General features: G+C 31.8%; 3 protein-coding genes across 3 annotated transcripts; all 3 read right to left on the minus strand.

Moving 5' to 3' along the window:
* Positions 1–1,743: 1,743 nt before the first annotated feature.
* Positions 1,744–2,801, minus strand: LOC129892283 (uncharacterized). The gene is made up of 2 exons (XM_055967849.1): positions 2,434–2,801; positions 1,744–1,894 (listed from the first exon to the last, which is right to left on the minus strand). Exons 1-2 carry the CDS (start codon positions 2,727–2,729, stop codon positions 1,843–1,845), a joined length of 348 nt encoding a protein of 115 aa, XP_055823824.1. The 5' UTR covers positions 2,730–2,801; the 3' UTR covers positions 1,744–1,842.
* A 2,899-nt stretch (positions 2,802–5,700) lies between these two features.
* Positions 5,701–10,950, minus strand: LOC129893113 (organelle RRM domain-containing protein 2, mitochondrial). Its single transcript, XM_055968608.1, has 4 exons — positions 10,728–10,950; positions 8,111–8,179; positions 7,913–8,019; positions 5,701–6,090 (listed from the first exon to the last, which is right to left on the minus strand). The coding sequence occupies exons 1-4, from the start codon at positions 10,882–10,884 to the stop codon at positions 5,965–5,967; spliced, it is 459 nt and encodes a 152-aa protein (XP_055824583.1). The 5' UTR covers positions 10,885–10,950; the 3' UTR covers positions 5,701–5,964.
* A 1,599-nt stretch (positions 10,951–12,549) lies between these two features.
* Positions 12,550–14,871, minus strand: LOC129892292 (60S ribosomal protein L8-like). The gene is made up of 2 exons (XM_055967859.1): positions 14,304–14,871; positions 12,550–13,066 (listed from the first exon to the last, which is right to left on the minus strand). The coding sequence occupies exons 1-2, from the start codon at positions 14,741–14,743 to the stop codon at positions 12,724–12,726; spliced, it is 783 nt and encodes a 260-aa protein (XP_055823834.1). The 5' UTR covers positions 14,744–14,871; the 3' UTR covers positions 12,550–12,723.
* Positions 14,872–18,921: the final 4,050 nt, after the last annotated feature.

Consider the following 18,921-nt stretch of genomic DNA (forward strand, 5'->3'; position numbering starts at 1 on the left):
CAGTTGCTTATGTTTAATTAGCTGATATTATGTTTAATTATTACTTGCTATCACATCACAAATAAATATAGTTACTATAGTACATCCAATTTCTTTATTATATGTCAACTTTCTCGGCCAAAGATAGACTCATAATCAATAATATCAGAGTCTTACTGTTCCACCACAACTATAACGATTGCTTAAAATTAAATATGGTACATACGTAGCAATAATTTATCAAACTGATGAAGATATATTAACAGCTACTTGGTTATTTGAGAACTTTGAAACCCTTCTCAATTTGACTTTAATTATCTTCAATAATAAGTTCTAATTTTTTGATGGAAATGTCATAGTCCTTTTTTCCTTCTTTTTTTTTATCACCACCAGCTAGTAAAGTATAATCTTCGCCCATCTCAAGGTTATCAATAATTAGACAAAGTAAATAATGTGGCTATAAGCTCTCTTCTTACTCAAATCTCAAGCAGGCACGAGAACAAGACTTTGATTCAAAATTCAACATGTTTTTATTTGAATACGAATCTGGGATGACCAATTTACCAACTCACTAAGTCAAAGGACCAAGTTGGCATCTAACAAGTTAGAAATAAAATAAATAGCATCCATGAGGGGACGAGAAATTGAGCAATAACAACCTCTTACATATACAGTCACCTTCAATGGCACACATCTTTCAAGTAACTTGAGAATGACGGTATGTCCTCTTTCAGATGTTCAAAAAAAATATTAAATAAATTGTGTTTGATCAATTTTTTCAAAAAATATTTCTCCATGTCAAATGATGTATTAAAAAACACATGATGTTGATCTCACTAGTACTAGGTACTCCATTATTTAAGCATAGAAATGATTTTAAATTATATTTTGTTCCTATTGCAAAAGTCATCAGTATTCTATACTTATTGCAAAGTCATCACCTATCGATATTATTTATAATTTTAAAGGGACTATTCGTCATGTCCAATGCCCATAATATGAGCAGGAATTCAATTTTATAATTTCTGCAGTCTATACATATAGCTTGTATAGTGGGCCTAATGACATGCACGTAGAGTAATTTACATTATTGTGTGATAAAATACCCATGCAAATAAGTATTTATCGTAGTTTAGAGGGCCAATTGCCCTTAAAAAACTAAATACAGTGATTGCTCGACTTTTTCGGAGCTACAAATATAAGCCTTTTTTTGAGCGGATGTCCTAAACTATTTGCACGATATTTTAGAGTCGCACTTTGAAAAATCTTAGTAATTTAGTTAGTTTGCTACTTGAATTTTTACCTTGTTAGTAAAGATTCGATTCTCCACTTTGTAATTTATTTTTTCTTCCAAAAAAAAGGCTGCTCTTTAAATTGTGTCCCTATTAATTTGCTGAGTTAAATTGCGCCTTTAACCTAATGAGATGAATTAAATTTGGTTCCATAAATCAATTACTCCCTTCGTTTCAATTTATTTGTCTTATTTTTTCTTTAGTTTATTTTAAAAAATTATCTCTGATCTTTTTTTTTCGATAACTCTTTAATTTTATCTTTCTACTTATCATTTTAAGACCACAAGATTAAAAGACACTATTATACATTCTACATATCTTTAGGTTAAGATTACAAGATTCAATTTTTTTTTACTATTTTAAATTTCATATCAAATCAAAATCGAAAGTATTTGCATACTACTTTTACTCTCGTCGCAATTCAGCAAAAAAAAAGAAGGGAAGATCACAAATAATCAGATAAAAACAGATAAGATAGAACATTTACAGGATATGCATACATGATCCCCCCCCCCCCCCCCAAAAGGTTACAGAGGAAAATAAAAGATTGTTGAGTAGTCTAAAATTAAAATTAAAAAGAAGTTGGGGAGAAAGCTGGCGCCAAAGCTGAAACTGGAATTCTCCTGCAAAAGTATTACAAAGATAACAATTATGAGCGGTGAAATCAGAATTATCATTAAGGAGATTCAAAATATAAACACAAAGAAATCATAAGCACGAGTAACTTGAAATAGGAAACAGAATTCGTTCTAGTACTTATAATCTCTTGCATATATAATAGCTTATAACTAAAAATTCCTTAAACTCAATAAATTTTGCTTAAACTTTACATTCAAGTAATAGTTACTACAATATTAGGTATGATGAGTACGAACAAATGCAATAACTTTTATTTAAACTGTATATTAATTGTAATGGTTAAGGCACATACCTCCCCTCCCACATGGCATAGTAATTTTCTAAGATATACTATAACAAACAAATTGAGTAATTTTATTGATATATAAAATAAAATAAAAAGAGTTTTCTCCGCAATCACATACATATTATCATCATTAAAAAAAAATCAATACTTGTTAAAAGACAAAATTAAATAAATAAAGATATATTATCTCTAATAATTTATTTAAACTTTTTAGATAAAACGTTTACAATAAATTACCTGGTGTCCTCGCAACTACGACGGGGTTTAGTGGCGGGTGAGGAAGTAGTTATGACTTTTCTCTTCACATTCCTAGGTGGTAGAGCGTTGTCTTCCGATATGGCCGAAAGTGACGGCCTCCAATTACTAGGGACTGAACCAACAGAACTCATTGGTCCACCTCTACCTCTCCTTCGCCTTCTGTTCTTCCGGTTAGCCGGCAGGGCCGGGCCAGGAACGAGAGGCCCGATGTCTTCAGGTGGGGGCAAACCTGAAGAACAGCCACAGCAGGCTATTAGTTCCAGAAGGAACTTCATGTTTATTTAGTTATTTTTGGGTAACAGAGAGTTAGGAATAGGAGATTAAGCTTTGTATTTAAAGATGACCCGCCCCTGTTTTGCTCTGTTTCGTGGCTAAATGGACCAAAAGAGATTGCCACCAAGCACTATTGTGGATGTTGGAGTTATAACAGGGGGACCCAAAGGTAGTTGGTAGTTATTGTCCTTGGTAGGGTAGTGAGAAGGAAAAATATCGAAAGCTATTACAGAGCGGAAAATCAAATTTTATCAATAAGGTGAATAATTAATCGAGCTATGAAATTTTTTATTTTTTTTTACTCATTATTATTTATTTCGTTTTATTTATGTGATAGTATATAATTGAAAATAATATTTTTCTGAAGAAAAGACTTCAGAAAGTCCAATACTAGCAACTCCGCTCTCAATAAAGATAAAATGGATAATTTAAAGTTAAATTATTAATAATCATGACTTTCTTATTTGAAACAAATTTAAAATATAGTCTATAACATATATTTGAGATTGAGGGAGTATTTTATATTTTAAGGATTTTTAACACTAATACACAGACATCAATCCAAATATTTTTCAAGGAGTTGAACATTACAAAATTAATTTTAAGCATTTATCCAAATATATTTCAACTAGCCTGTCCGTTGGAGCGAAGCTAGGACTTTGGAGTACAAGAATTTTATTTGAATTCCTTCTTTAAAAAATTATATATGCAATTCTTGACTTTTTTTACGTGTGTTTTTTTTTATATTCGTATTTTTTTCAACTCCTCACCGGATATATGACATTCATAGAAATTTGACTAATTCAAATTTGTACATGCCAAGACCATCACAAACATTATATACATTGGCAAGTGGATATCCATGTTAATGCTCATACATACATCCAAAATAAACATGATTGAATCGTATCCAAGAATGGTATAATGACCCGTCCAACAGTACTTCTAGAAATATATGGTACATAAATAAACTATTGATTAACAGATTGGATACTAGCCAACACAAGTACAACGTGGACAAAATGCCCCCAGATACAGGCAATAGCATTAATGTTGCATAAACAAATAAATATACTTTATTTTAACATCTGCTTCTTTTGCGGAGAAACTACATATACATTCATATTATATATATCAATTTTATTTATATTTTTAAATAATTATATATTTTTTTTTATCATATATTGAAAAAGCTAGATACATGTATTTTTTGTTATCAAATACGCTAAATAGAAAGGGAGGCGAGCGAGATGGAAGGAAAGTGAGGGAGGCGAGCGAAATTTATTTATGTATCTCATATACATGCTAATCTATTTGGATACAATGTATTTAGAATAAATTACACCTAATTTTAAAACCATATATCCTGAGATACATGTATCTGAACGCACCAAAATTTGATAAGATTCGTAATATTATAAATTAGAATATATTTAATTAATTAGTTCCTAAACTAGTGATATTTTCTTTTTTTATTATACTAACTTTAGCACGTGGCAATCCACTCTGCACACAGTTAGCTTCTACATTAGACAATGACACCATGGTAGACAATGATACTTTGTTACAATTGAGTGCCACATGGATTAAATGGAGCAAACCACTTGTTTTTTCATTAAATGAGATATCAGAAACGATTAGTTACTCTCAGTTGCAAACATCAAGTTTACTTGTGGATGAAGGCAAACATCCTATATCATACTCTTTCGTCCTATATTAGATGAGCAATTTCTATTTTACACAATGATTAAAAAATCATTAATAGATTGATTAATTTTACTATTTTACCCTTTGTTCATATTTTAGCCCCTTGAAAAAAAAAATTTGGTCTTCAAAATTTATTTAAACTTCCAAAGGTCATATTAATTGTAGGGGCAAAATAAAAAAAAAATTAATTCTATCCTGATTTAATAAATAATCAACTAATATGAGACAAATATTTATAATAAGATACTCATCTAATATGGGACAGAGAGTACATTCTAAGAAAAATGGACTATCTTTAGCCGCCTGTCACCAATAGTAGTACTTCGTTTTATTTTACTTTTCTTTTTAATTCGTTTGAGAAAAAAAATTCTAATTATAATAAGGTGACATTTTTATTGGAACGGACCAAAAAAAATGCCACAATGAGACAGAGGGAGTAGCATATTCATGACCGCAAAATTAAATATATTTTGATCTATTTAACATATTTTTAATTTAAAAGCATAACTCTTAGTATTTATTTATTTTCTTAAATTTCATGTCAAATTAAAATCAAACAAATAAATTGAAACAGATAAAGTAATTAAGATTAAACAGAAGTCCAATCATGGTGTCCAAAAATCAGAGGTCGTTTTGGTAGCTGGATAAGAAACAAGTTATTCATGTATTAATTCTTTTATACTTATATAATGTTTAATAGATAGATATGAAATATAATTTTCATGTATAAAATTAATACAAAGTTTATTGACTGACAATTTAAAAACTAAGACATGTATAAATTTACATTTTAAAAAACTATATGTATAAATTATAAGGAAGCCATAAAATAATGCAAGGTGAAATAACTAATACATGAATAATTAATCTCTACATAAATTCAATTATAACTAATCTCTACTAATAATAGGATTAGTCTAGCCAGCTACGAAACTACCCGTCACCCCTCAATAAATAAGAAAGATCTAGTATCAAGGGACAAGAAAACAACATTGATTTACCCTACAAAACCAAATAGACTTTTGAAAGAGACAAAACATGATTTAATTTAATAACTTGCGTGTCCTGCTTCTCACCAGATATTTATAGATTAGATGCAAATTGGAACTAAAACATCTTTGATTAAGGGAAATAACATGGTATATCCCAGTCTATATGTCATAATGTCAAAATCAATCTTCTTCACACTAATAACTTCAATCTCCCAAATGAACACAAAGATGAAAGACATTTTGTGCTTCAAAAAAATGAGTACTGAAACACAAATGCTGAAAAGTAACAAGTCTTTTTCATAAAAGATGTAAGCTTCTAATACATCACGTCTTTAAGAGAACTAAATAAAACTAAAAGGGAAGTTGCAAACATATTATTATATCCAAGTTTTATCTATGACAGAAATTTTACTTCCAAAAATAATGAGGTGAAGTTTTAGTATACAACAATGAAGTGCCATGATGCAAAAATCTTTCCTTAGCTTGTAAGATGGAAGCCGTTTCTTAAATCGCGATGAACTGCTCCAAAATTTACATCTTATTGCCTGCCATATGATGGTGAATTGTAATTGCCATATCCAGGTACAGTATTATTGTTCTGCATTGAGGGAGGCGGTGGTCTAGCTCTTGCATACTCAGCAAAGATAACCCATCCATCAAGAAACTACAAGAAAAGATAAGGAAACAGACAAACATGAATTAAAATTAATCCTTCAAGAACCAAATATCTTTCAAGAGCACTATAGCATATCATCAACGGCCATCCTTTGGCAAACCACTGGCAGAGCCACATATACCCAAGGGGGTTCGATTGAATTCCCTTCGTCAAAAAAAAAATTCTACTGTGTACACAAGTGAAAATTGTGTGTGCGTGCGTGTACATAAATATTACATTTTTTGATCCCCTAGACACACGAGAGCATTTTGTTTGAATCTCCTTGACGAAATTACTATATATGCCAATGGACCAAGCTAGTGAGACTACTTGATTAGTTTTTTACCACTAAATTCAGCTATTATGATGCACTGTCTCACAAACTTCAGCCTTAGGACCCCTCAACACCTATGGGAACTAGGAGTTACTAACTCTCCCCTTTCCTGATGCAAGTTAAGACCTTAATTATTGACAAGATAAGGTTACAGTTGCCTCCCTGGAATGGGGAAAAGGAAGTCCTTGAAGCTATCTATACAACAACATACCAAGAGAAATCCCATAGGTTGGATCTAGATGGATAGAGTGTATACAGACCTTGCCCCTAGTCCCTACCTCCCAAAGGTAGAGAGGCTGTTTCCAAAAGATCCTCAGCTCAAGTAACACATCAAAGACTCACATAAAACAAGTCTAAGCAAACCTCAATTTATTCTCCGTCATGAAGCTATCTATAAAGCATGAATATTAAAGTACTTAAATTGGCAACACAAGAAAACTTAAGTGCAATATGAATTATTTGATAAGAAAGTGATTTTCATTTCTCTTTAAGAAACCATATTCAGTCACGGTTCCAACTAAAAAAAGCAAAAAGAACTAGTTCAACAATCAAATGCTAAGTTGACAACCCTCTGTGCATGCTAAGGGGCAGTAGTGCAATGAGTATATATATACATTCTGAGTTTGAGAAAAACACATAATATGTTCTCTCTTTTGAGAAAGAAACCACAAATAAACCACATGCTAAAGTCATGCATTTAAAAGAACTCAAGCAATTTATCATAACATGTCTGACTTAATATTCACCAAAACATCCATGACTAAATATAATTCCAGATAAATGCAACATTGGGGCATTATTTTTTCAGAGCAAGTACGATCCATCCTTGCAATCTTGGTTTGTAAATGGAGACATAGATTCTACATAAAACATGACATGTTTACTTATAACAATCACTGAAACATGAATGATACACTCTAAGAAACTGACTTATGCTTAACTAAAAAAAAGGTTGAAAGATATGCTATTCCGTTACAATTTGTAGGATTCTTGAGGCCATGTAAAACTTTTCCGATCATTTCAATATTCCCTTGCATTTCAATGTTACTGTGTTTCCCTGTAGTATATTCAAGATTACCACATTTTCAACAGAATAAGATACGAGTCTTTGCCTATAAAAGGAAGACACCATATTGAGAAGTTCAGAAACCATTTAAGCACATTCCGTCATGTCATTATCATTTTGTAAGAGTTATCAAATATTTTACTACTCAATTCATTATTGTAATGTTTTTTTCTCTCCATTGACTAAATATATTTTTAAATCGTTAAAAAGATTTTTATAGATGGGCAGTCAAGGAAGTGCACCAAAAAATATCTATTCTGATTAATAAATCCAATTACAGACATAAAAGGCTTTCCAAGAATATAACTGCCACTGTAACATGAAGAAAGAATGGGTACAATAAGCATAGTTTTTTACACCAACATTAGGGCTATTAAGTAAATTTTCCTTAAATGGAAAAAGATGTACTCTGGTGTCGTGTCACAACTCACCTGGCCATCCATGCCCTTTATACCAGCTTCAGCATCTTCCAAGGTCGCATATCTAACAAACCCAAAACCTTTAGAATAACCAGATACTCGATCGGTCACCACTCTGGCTGCAAAAAAACAAAAATAATACAATCAATATACTTCCTTTAAAATGTATTCTTATCATAATTTATGTGCATGAGGATAAGTAAAATGTACCATGGACCACTTCGCCATATTTTACAAAGGCTTCTCGAAGCCCTTCTGAGGTAGTACGTTTGCTAAGCCCTGGAAATGACAAACATAGGAATCATTTAAGGATTCCAGTGACATTAAACATAATCAATTTAAAACAAGAGCTTCAGCACGTTCCAACTTCCATTACATGCTGCTGAACAGATATTACAGGCAACTAGCATAGAAATGTTTTAAGGATTCTAACAACACAATATGTGATAGAAGACTTAATTATTCCCGAAAAAAAGAAGGAAAAAAAATGTTGCTCCCTGTAAAATCACGGAGCCTGAAAGCTTCAGTATAAGAGGTCAAGAACACACATCATCCACACGCTACATTTCTTAGCCAGGATTTGCCCATTGCAAAAAGATGACAGCTATTTTCTACTCGACACCTTTGACATAGAAAGAATACGATGTTTCAATTATTTTACATTTTTCTAGAAAGATATTATGGTTCTTAAGATTCATTTGTAAATACTAGATGTTGGTGTAATATACCACAAATATAATAAATTATAGTTGAAAAATAAAATGATAAAAATGAATAAATAATTCATTTAGGCTGAGGCACGGATATCTCGCTCTCTTTTTCAAACTGTAACAAAAATAGAATCTCCTTAAAATTGTTTTTTACATGAAAAGTAGTATCACTTTGCTCATGAAAAATATTAGGTAAAAAGTTTTTTTTCTTTAGCTTTTCTCCGCTTGAATTGAGTAAGTACAAAAATACTATACCTGTACATCTCTTCTCTTCCATCTTTTGAAGAGAGCAACGTTGAGCACAATGATGTTGAGATCTCCTATCTTTATACCCGTACCTTTTCAAACTCCAAGGTTATTCAAACTACTATTTTTTTTTCCACATTTCTCGTCTAGCAAGTCTCTATAGAGACCGTAGCAACCTCGAGGGTTGATATGACGTATCAGGTTCATTTCGGTCATTCTGTGACTTAATCAGATCCGTTCAGTCTCTTTGTCGCCATGAACCCTCACGGTATTCCTATTTGCCAGTGTGATAATTTGGAGAAAGCTAACGAGGAAAAGTGGAACGGTTGTATGGTAGGAAAGTTTATTTTAGAAGAAAACACATTGAGATTAGAAGCTTTGGTAAATTTTGTTTGAGTTCATGCTCTGCTGAAATAAATGAGGGTTCATGTCGACAAAGAGGCCTAAAAAATTCGGTTAAGTCACAAAATGGCCGAAATGAACCTGATAAGTCATATCAACCCTCGAGGTTGCTACGGTCTCTACAGAGACTTGCTAGAAGAGAAACTGGGAAAAGAATTAGTAATTCGAATGATGATTATGATGACAATGACAATGGAGTTTGAAAAAGTGTGGATATCACAATAGGAGATCTCAAGATCATTGCGCTCAATGTCGCTCTCTTCAAGAGATGGAAGAAAACAGATGTACGGATAAAGTATTTTTCTACTTGCTCAATTTAAGCGGAAAAAAGATAAAGAAAAAAATACCTAATATTTTTCATGAACAAAGTGATACTACTTTTTATGTAAGAAATAATTTTAAGGAGATTCAATTTTTGTTACAGTTTGAAAAAAGAGAGCAAGATATCCACGCCTAAGCCTGAATGAATTATTTATTCATTTTTGTCATTTTATTTTTCAATTGTAATTTATTGTATTTGTGGTATATTACCAACAATTTTAAGGAGATTAAAATTCACTGCGGCATAATCTACACCAATCCAGCAGTAATAATCTTGACTTATCTCCTTCTGAATTCAACGGCCCAACAACGTTGTGTGACACAAACAACACCGGATTAGTTGAAGAGTCAAAGCTCCACATAAAAACACTTTTCTTTAACATATAATTACTCTCTTTTGTATAGTGAATATAGTTGAAGATTTAGAATATTTTGTTGTCTCAAATCTTTCTTTCACTACTACACAAGGCAATATTTCTGCACTTACATATTTCATCACATACCCAACACAAAGGAAAATGCACCATTATTTATAAGCGAAAAAGGCTTCCATGTAATCAATGGATAAAATGAGGGGTAATAATGAGTTATAAGAAACTAATGACCCCGAGAGTTACAAGAACTAATGGTCATATGAGTTATAAGAAACTAATGACCATGAGAGTTACAAGAACTAATGGTCATATGAGTTACATGAACTAATAGTCATCTACTGCCACAATTTATACCCACTTACATATGATGCACTTAATATTTTATTTTAATAATAAAATGCATATACACCAACACTAGATAGTATTAGAACATGAATGATAGCGAGGAAACTGAAATGACCAAGGATATACAAATGTTAACAAGCATATTATGCTACAATATCCGCTTGTTTAGAGCGAGGATGATTCTCATTGAAAGTGGAGTAACTATGACATATTGAAATCGAGATTGCATATACGCAAAAATAAACAGTAAGCACCTAAATGCATACAAAAATACATCTTTATTTTATCAATTAAAATCAAAGGTTATGCGAAAAAAGAAAAGAATCTGAGCCAGAAAACAGTCATAAAATATGCAATACAACTAAAAATTAGAAAAATGGGAACATAAATGAGAAGCTTATGAGGAAAATAAATGAAATAGGAATATACCAGAAACGAAGAGATTGGTGGATGGTTCAGCTGGCGGCGGCTTCTCAACTTGCTTCGATGGCGTATTGAGCGGAAAATTTGAGGAAAAGGTAGATAACAGAGCTCGTAAACACCGCGGTGACGTCACCGTCGCCGCCGTCGCTGCTCGCAAGGCCATAAGGGGCTTCGTTCCTTAGAGGCTTAGACCACCAGGGTTTTACAGAGATACCTAGAACACAGTGTAGATTTTTTGTTTCTTAAAATGTGAGCTCTATAAAGTGGGCTTACCAGTAGCAGTCCAATGGGCTGAATGGTAGCCCACAATTGCATGAGGTAATTTACCCAAATAACCCTTATATTAGTCCTCTAGACATATTTAGTGGGGTGTTTAGCCAGTAGTTTTGTTTTCAAAGTTCTACTAGCTACCAATGACTTACAAAATTTTAGAAAGTAATCTAATGATCATTTTCAATTTGTTGAAAAGAAAAATTTAGATTAAGGTTGTGTATCGATTGATTCGATTTGGATTTGAAATTTATCCATTCGGCTTATCGATTATCGATTTGTAAACATGTTGATATGTTATAGAAGCATTAAGATATTGACTTATCTGTTTATTGAGTCGGTTATCGATTTAACCGTTAAGATTTAAAAAAAAATTGAAAATTACTTAGAAATAAAGTGACAAACTAAATGAATATGAGTTGACAACTTGCATCTTGCTCAAAAGCAAACACTGTCACGCTATAAAATAACCGAGAGTTTGAAACATTCAAAAATAAAAGTATGAAAGTGAACTCTAAGTCAAGGACTTTATTTTATCAAATGGTATAAATATACTTATTTAATTGGGATAGTTACACCAATTGCCATTCGCCAAAAATAATTACCAAAAAAATGGTCATTCGTTGTGCAGGCATGTATAGTCAGTATATATTTCATATATAGTCAAACTATATTCAGTTTTTGAGTGTATCATAATGCATATTGAATGTATAAGTAATGTTCATAAAACATGACTATATTTGTTGTAAACTAATTAGTTTATTGTATATATTTGAAATTGTACCTAATTAATTTATTATCGAATTATCGGAACCGTTTAGAACCGATAACCCGATAATTTAAAAAATAGAAACCATTATCAAAATCGCTAAAACAAAAATATAATTTGACTCAAATTATCAATTTCAGTTCAAATTTTAACAGCTTAATTTAGACCGCTGTCTAAAAGCTTTGTAAGTTTCTATAGAAATAGAAAAAGAGTATCACTTACTGAATTTTCGTGATCGCATGGTTGGTACATTCAGCAGTATCTACTAATCTGCCATAATTTATAAACGTATACAGTATATATCTATATGTTTGTCAGAGAAAGAAGATTGCGTAATTAAATTGATCCCTTGACAGTTGTAAAGGTTGAAAACAGATTCTGCTAATTAAAAATGAACATTGAACTTAAATGAATCTATCTACTTCTCCTTTCAACGTGTAAAAATCATTTACAGTAGCTTTTAAGAGCGTAAACTGTTGGTCAAATTTTCCTTATAACCTATGCCGATTCCACAACCTATATGTGACCGTGTTCATGGGGGTGAATAATGAATAAATGTAGCTGCTCCAGTGTACTCCAAAACACAATGAGAAAAGGGGTTATGAAGGAAAAATACAAAAGAGCAACACACTTACTATTGCTTCAAGGGAACGAGTTGGTCAAGAATGGATTATTTCTTGCCAACCAGATTAAGAAGCATCGCAAATACAGAAATAACACGAAGTGGCATTAAAGACAGCATCACAGTTTACGCATGACAGAATTAAGAAATGATGAGATCAACGAAAATGAAAAAAGTTAGCAGCTAAATGAATCATAACGTTAAATGGCAAACTTTGTCCAATATGGATTTCAAAATTACTACTGAATACCCCACCAAAATTTAGTAAAATTTCAGCACTCAAATAGTTGAAAAGACTGATCCGGAAACAAATACGTAAAAACAGTGATAACGTAAACTTTTTAAGCCTTGTCAGCCTTAGCAGCTGTGGCAGCAGCTTGACCACGAAGACGACCAGTCCTCCTTGCAGCAATAAGACCAACCTTTTGCCCAGGTGGTGCATCACGACGAACAGTACTAGCATGACCAATATGTTGATGGTTACCACCACCATGAGGATGCTCCACAGGATTCATAGCAACACCACGAACCTTGGGCCAGCAGTTCCTCTTTACCCGGTACTTGTGGTATGCATTACCTGCTTTGAGCATTGGCTTCTCAGTACGTCCTCCTCCAGCTACCTGACCAATCATGGCACGACACCCACTTGGCACAATCTTCTTGGATCCTGATGGGAGCTTAATCCTGTCAAAAGTAAATGAATCGAATTAACACTTCAACAAACTTCTGATGTATGTGCCAACTGAGTGTGATACCACTGTCGCCCTAACAGAAACAATCAACTGAGAACAAAATTTCAAGTGTTAGTTTAGCAATAAAATTAAAGGAAAACTTGAATGTATTCCCATCAACTCATTGAGGATAAGAAGACAAAATATAAACACTGGTGTAGCTGGGAACCAAAGGTACTACTATCAGCTTGTCACAGGAAAAGATGTATTAGGTTCATGATATTGCTAATGACGCACAGACAATCATATATTTAAGCATCAAGATAGACATTTAAGTCTCAAACAAGCATAAACCTAGTGAGACTAAACTATTAGAAGTTCATTCAACCTTAAGGACACAGCTTGGCAGAAAATGCCCTTTCAAACAGCAAGTTTCATTCTGAAGTGGATCCAACTATGCGTATCTTCCTTCAGAAAGTGCATGGGCACAAACTGAAATTCAATGTCTCAAGCAGGGATCAAGATATGATCGTAGAAAAGAAAAATCCAAAACCGGACATTCATAGTCACTGTCAAGCTTCTATTCTACATAAGTGCTTATTCTAGTATAACTAATCAAAACTAAAGCATCTTTCCAAAAAAAATAAAAAATCAGGCCCATCAACACATAATGCTAATAAATCCCCAGAGAAAAACATTATAAACACCAGATAACACAGGCGTCACATAGACAAGTAATCAGATTATAGCATTACAAACACCTGGTTAATTTGGGTTTCTTCCATGATCCCACATTTATTGTATAACCACTCTTAGTTAATAGTACAATATAAAGCAGATTTTCAGGTTTGAATACTATAAAAGACAAGTCAGAACAATAGTCACCAGAGAATGAACAAGCACCATTAACACCTTGTTAGGCAGTATTATATTGTTGGTTTTCAGTCGTTCACACCAAATGAGTATTTACCAAAAATGGGGACTTTTCATCGTCACATATATTAGTGAACCATACAAAAATTTAAATAACAATACAAACAAATATTGTATTTAAACTAACAACACAATACAATACAATACAATAACAGATTAAGAAAAACTGCGATATGCATAAGTAGAGATTCTACAGTTCAAATTAAGAAGATCACAAGTTCTATGTTCAAATTAGATAGAAAATCAGAGCAACAGTGAGCAAAAATTTTACAAAAACTAACAAAATAGAACGAAACAGAAGGAGTGATTATGCATACCTAGTGGTTCCATTATCGGGATTGTGACTGATAACAATCGCATAATCACCAGAGCACCTTGCAAAAACACCACGGTCACCAACTTTGTGTTCAACATTGCAAACGACAGCTCCTTCAGGGATAGATCTGAGTGGCAACACATTTCCAACCATAAGAGTTGCCTTCTTCCCACAGTAAACGAATTGGCCAGTGTACATACCCTCCGCCGCAACGAACAGCTCCTTCTGATGCTTGTAACGGAATGGATGACGGAAAGTGATACGGGCTAACGGAGCACCTCTACCTGGGTCATGAATAACCTCCGTTATAACACCCTTCAGGTAACCATTTCGCTCGCCGAAGTCGAGTGAACGGAACCGGGCGGGGCCTTTCCGATGGTGCGTGTGGGACTTGAAGACGGACCCTGCTCCCTTACGCTGTGCTCTGATCACACGACCCATATCGCCGCCGTCTCTCTCTCCCGGCTGAGTTGAAGGAAATGGTATATGAAGTTCTGCAAATTAGGGTTTAAGAGAAGAGAAGAGAAGACCTAGTTTAAAATTCGTCTTGTTAAACATGCAGGCGGGTCCAATCTTGGATTTCAGCCCACTATTGATTTTCATAGCCCGTTAAAGAACCGCTTTTTTTAAGTTCTGCTACAATTTATTAAATTTAAATTTAAAAAGAATTGCGTTATATTACTTGTGTTAGCAAATTTTAAACATTTGGCTTAACAGTCTTAAACTTCATACATTTTTGTTTGAAATGTGATTTGACATTCCAAAAACTTCCAACTCTTATTTAAATTTTAATGACTTGTTTATTTGATTTCAGTCGTGGTACATTCATTTTTATGAATTAAATGTAAATTTAAGAAGATTCATAATATAAGTAACAGTCTAAACACTGAGAACAAGAAAGCATAACACTTACTGCCATGAAGTTTATGTTGATCAACACTGAGCTGAGCTTTTGAAAAAAGAAAAGAGGAGAATGAATATACTTTTATTTGAAGTTTGTCGAACCTGTAATAAATTGTATATATATTTAAATAGCAATATAAAAAAGAATTTCTTCACTGAATAGCCAATCAATGAAATAATACTTTAACTAGTTAATGTATAATTTTTCTATATATATTAATTGTAATATATATTAAATCTATATATTTTATATAATTGAATACATAATATATTCTCAACATCAAAATAGAGTACTTTTAATAATAGTTTGGCTTCCAATCAAACATTATTAAAGCCAAAATGGCTGTTACTTAAAGGATAACAATTTTCTTGCTTATGGGATTCGTCGCTTAGAAAATGTAAATATACGGATTTATGGGTTAGGATAACAAATTTCAAAACTAACTCTCGTGTACTTAACACTATGCAATATGTGTGTAATTTAATGAATATGTCGGAATTATTGATGAACTTTTTAGTGGTGGGCTACATATAAGAAAGAAGTTTAATTGAATCTTTTTCGTCGGAAAAATTATATCATATAAATAAAGTAGAAATAAATATCATTCCGTGCATATGCTTTTTTAAGTACTCTTGACTGAATTAAATATGCATTCTGATATTTTGTTGAATTCTCTTAATAAAAATTTTGTATTTTCAACACTTATCATTGATAGTAATTCAAAGGTGTTGATAGAAAGAATTCCACATGAGATTGGGATAAGATCTCTGATCTTCTTATAAAAATTGAACAATCTTTCTTTTTTTAGGTAATTTTTAGAGTGTAAAAGTCACGTACAAGCTTAATTTAAATAAAGTATGAGAGTCAAATCCATGAGAACAAATGCAAACCTCGCACTATATTGTGTGGAGGGTTGTGAATATACTAAACCCTTTATTACCTTCTCTTTGTGGTTTTATTTTTTAAATTTTACTTGGTAGGAAGATGGAAAATATATATATACACACTATAGGACAATCAATGAATAGGCATATATTGGAATTATATCTAAAATCATAACTGCAAGTGACTCTTCAAAAGTTATTTTTTCAAGTTCAATCAAATTAATCATCATTTATTTTTAATGCAACACTTTTTAAGTGGCGCATCCTTGAATATACTTTTTATATGTTCGAATCAGACCAATTCAATTTCATTTTTTTCATCTTGTTTGTCATGAAAATCGCTTTTACCTTATTTTAAATAACTTTATTTTTAACCATATCTCGATTAATTAATATGATCACATATTTATTTAAGTATCCTCAAATATTTATAACAAGTTATTTCGGTTAAGAGTTAAGGAACCGTTTGGTTGGAAACAAGTTAATTCTGGGATAAATTATCCCATATACATGGTGGGATAACTTATCCCAACTTATCCCATCACTATAGTATAAATGGTGGGATAAGTTATCCCGAACATAACAACCAAACAAGACATCAAAATTTTATTCCTAGACTATTTTTTATCCCATGACTATTTATTTTTATTCCTCACACCAAACGACTCCTAAAGTTATGCAAGTATTAATTATGTAGGAATAAGTTATGTAGGTATTAGTTATGTAGGAATAAGTTATGTAGGTATTAGTTATGTAGGAATAAGTTATGTGAGTATTAGTTATGTAGGAATAAGTTATGTAGGTATTAGTTATGTAGGAATAAGTTATGTGAGTATTAGTTATGTAGGAATAAGTTATGTAGGTATTAGTTATGTAGGAATAAGTTATGCGGGTATTAGTTATGTAGGAATAAGTTAAGCGGGTATTACTTATGTAAGAATAAGTTATGCAAGTATTAGTTATGTAGGAATAAGTTATGCAAGTATTAGTTATGTAGGAATAAGTTATACAGGTATTAGTTATGTAGGTATTAATTATGAAAGTATTACTTATGCATGTATTATTTATGTAGGATTTAGTTATATAGAGGATACAATCCATGAATTATTGATTCGTTATCTTCATACACACATATATATGGGCACACGAAATGTTTTTTTTAATTAAAAAAGTAACAAATCCATCAGGTCAAAAAAAAAACACTTAAAAGTTAATTATTGGACGAGAACAAAAGAAAAGGACTTAAACTAATTAAGACGTAAACTAAAATATTGAGTTGATAAACTAATTCGAACGTCTTGATAAATGATGAAAAATATTGAGTTGAAAGATTTAAAAGTAAATTAATAGGGGTAAACATGTAATTTACTATTTTAATCCATGTATAACTAATACCGTCATAACTTATTTCACTTTCTACCCCGCATAAAATTATACATAAATTTCATCATAAGTTATGTGAGTATTAATTATGTAAAATCAATACAAAAATAACTTTTATACAACATTTCAAAACACACCAACCAAACATTATATAAATTGAAAATATAAAAATCAAACATGGTATAAAATTAATAACTTCGCCCTTATACGGTGACCAAACGGCCCCTAAGAGTATAACCTGATTTATGAGTGCTGGTCGAATTGCACTAGGCCAACTCAAGACTTTCTTTTGAAATTATTTTTTGAGGTTCTCTTCCCAAATTTTACACGGTCTTCCACAAATCCCCACCCACTCTCACCCCCGCATATATAATTGCTTATCAAAAATAATAATTGATGAATAAATATTTATTAATGACTAATATATTAATGATACTATAGATATGATATACACATAATATATATAAAATTATTAAGAGTGACGCATTCAAATAGTAAATTTTCTTCACCTTCAATCCTGTAATTGTGAGCCTCAACGAGTGTTAGTGAAGCAGTCAACAGGAAAATAATATTAGAGGTGAAGTATAATGGTCACAACTTCACCAAAAGTCTTCTCTTCCACTAAAGATACCATTATTATTAAAAATAAACATAAAGTTGGCTCAATTCACTAGTTAATTTACTCACGTCTCAATTGTTTATGGGATATTTGTCACCTCCATTAGCTACATGTATCATGTAACTATGTTCATTAAGGTCAGTATCTATAAAAATAAATCAATTAGTTATTTGATTTTAAAATCACACGATTCTTCATTCACTTTATTAACCAATAAGTCACTCATAAATGTTTTTCACAGTAGAAAGCTTGAAACGAAAAGTTCAAATCCCATCAATAGCATACATTTCAGTTCCTTATCCCCCTCCCTAATATAATCTTAAAAAAAAAATCGATCAAATGCCATCACAACGATTATTATAAAACATCTCACATTCTATGCTTATGATAAAAAAAAACACTAGATCTTTTTATTATTTTATTTTTACAGTTTGTTATGAGTTACTATCGTTACCAAAGAAGTAGAAACCTTGAAGGTTACTTAGATGATGAGAGTTTAAACTAAATTAGGAGGAATAATAGTCGTGAAGGCAGAGGCACAAGAATTCAGCCGGTGGGTGCTAACATTTGTCACTCTCATATCACAACACGTAAGCAAAAGTACAAAGATGAAAAATGATATAATTAGATCGACGATCTCAATTTCAAGAATATAAAAAATTATTATTATACCGTGCGAATTTAAATTAATATCCTAAAACAAATATCTACCCCCGAATAAAAAGCTATAACGCAAGAGAAGGGCGAGTGTGTCATTTGTCTAATTTTCTTTCTTGCCTTCAACGCTTTTTTTTCCTTTTTGCTTAAATTAGCATATTTTTCTATCTAA

Source organism: Solanum dulcamara, chromosome 6 (genome assembly GCF_947179165.1).
Source record: "Solanum dulcamara chromosome 6, daSolDulc1.2, whole genome shotgun sequence".
NCBI classification, from domain to species: domain Eukaryota; kingdom Viridiplantae; phylum Streptophyta; class Magnoliopsida; order Solanales; family Solanaceae; genus Solanum; species Solanum dulcamara.

Bases quoted from the DNA above. Each gene is read 5' to 3' on its own strand.
- LOC129892292 (XM_055967859.1), bottom strand. From the start codon at position 14,743: ATGGGTCGTGTGATCAGAGCACAGCGTAAGGGAGCAGGGTCCGTCTTC. The intron at 13,067-14,303 runs GTATGCATAATC...TACTTTTGACAG, and splicing joins CCCGATAATGGAACCACTAG to GATTAAGCTCCCATCAGGAT.
- LOC129892283 (XM_055967849.1), bottom strand. From the start codon at position 2,729: ATGAAGTTCCTTCTGGAACTAATAGCCTGCTGTGGCTGTTCTTCAGGT. The intron at 1,895-2,433 runs GTAATTTATTGT...ATACTTTTGCAG, and splicing joins CGTAGTTGCGAGGACACCAG to GAGAATTCCAGTTTCAGCTT.
- LOC129893113 (XM_055968608.1), bottom strand. From the start codon at position 10,884: ATGGCCTTGCGAGCAGCGACGGCGGCGACGGTGACGTCACCGCGGTGT. The intron at 8,020-8,110 runs GTACATTTTACT...GTTTTTTTGCAG, and splicing joins ATATGGCGAAGTGGTCCATG to CCAGAGTGGTGACCGATCGA. The intron at 6,091-7,912 runs GTGAGTTGTGAC...CTTTTCTTGTAG, and splicing joins TAAAGGGCATGGATGGCCAG to TTTCTTGATGGATGGGTTAT.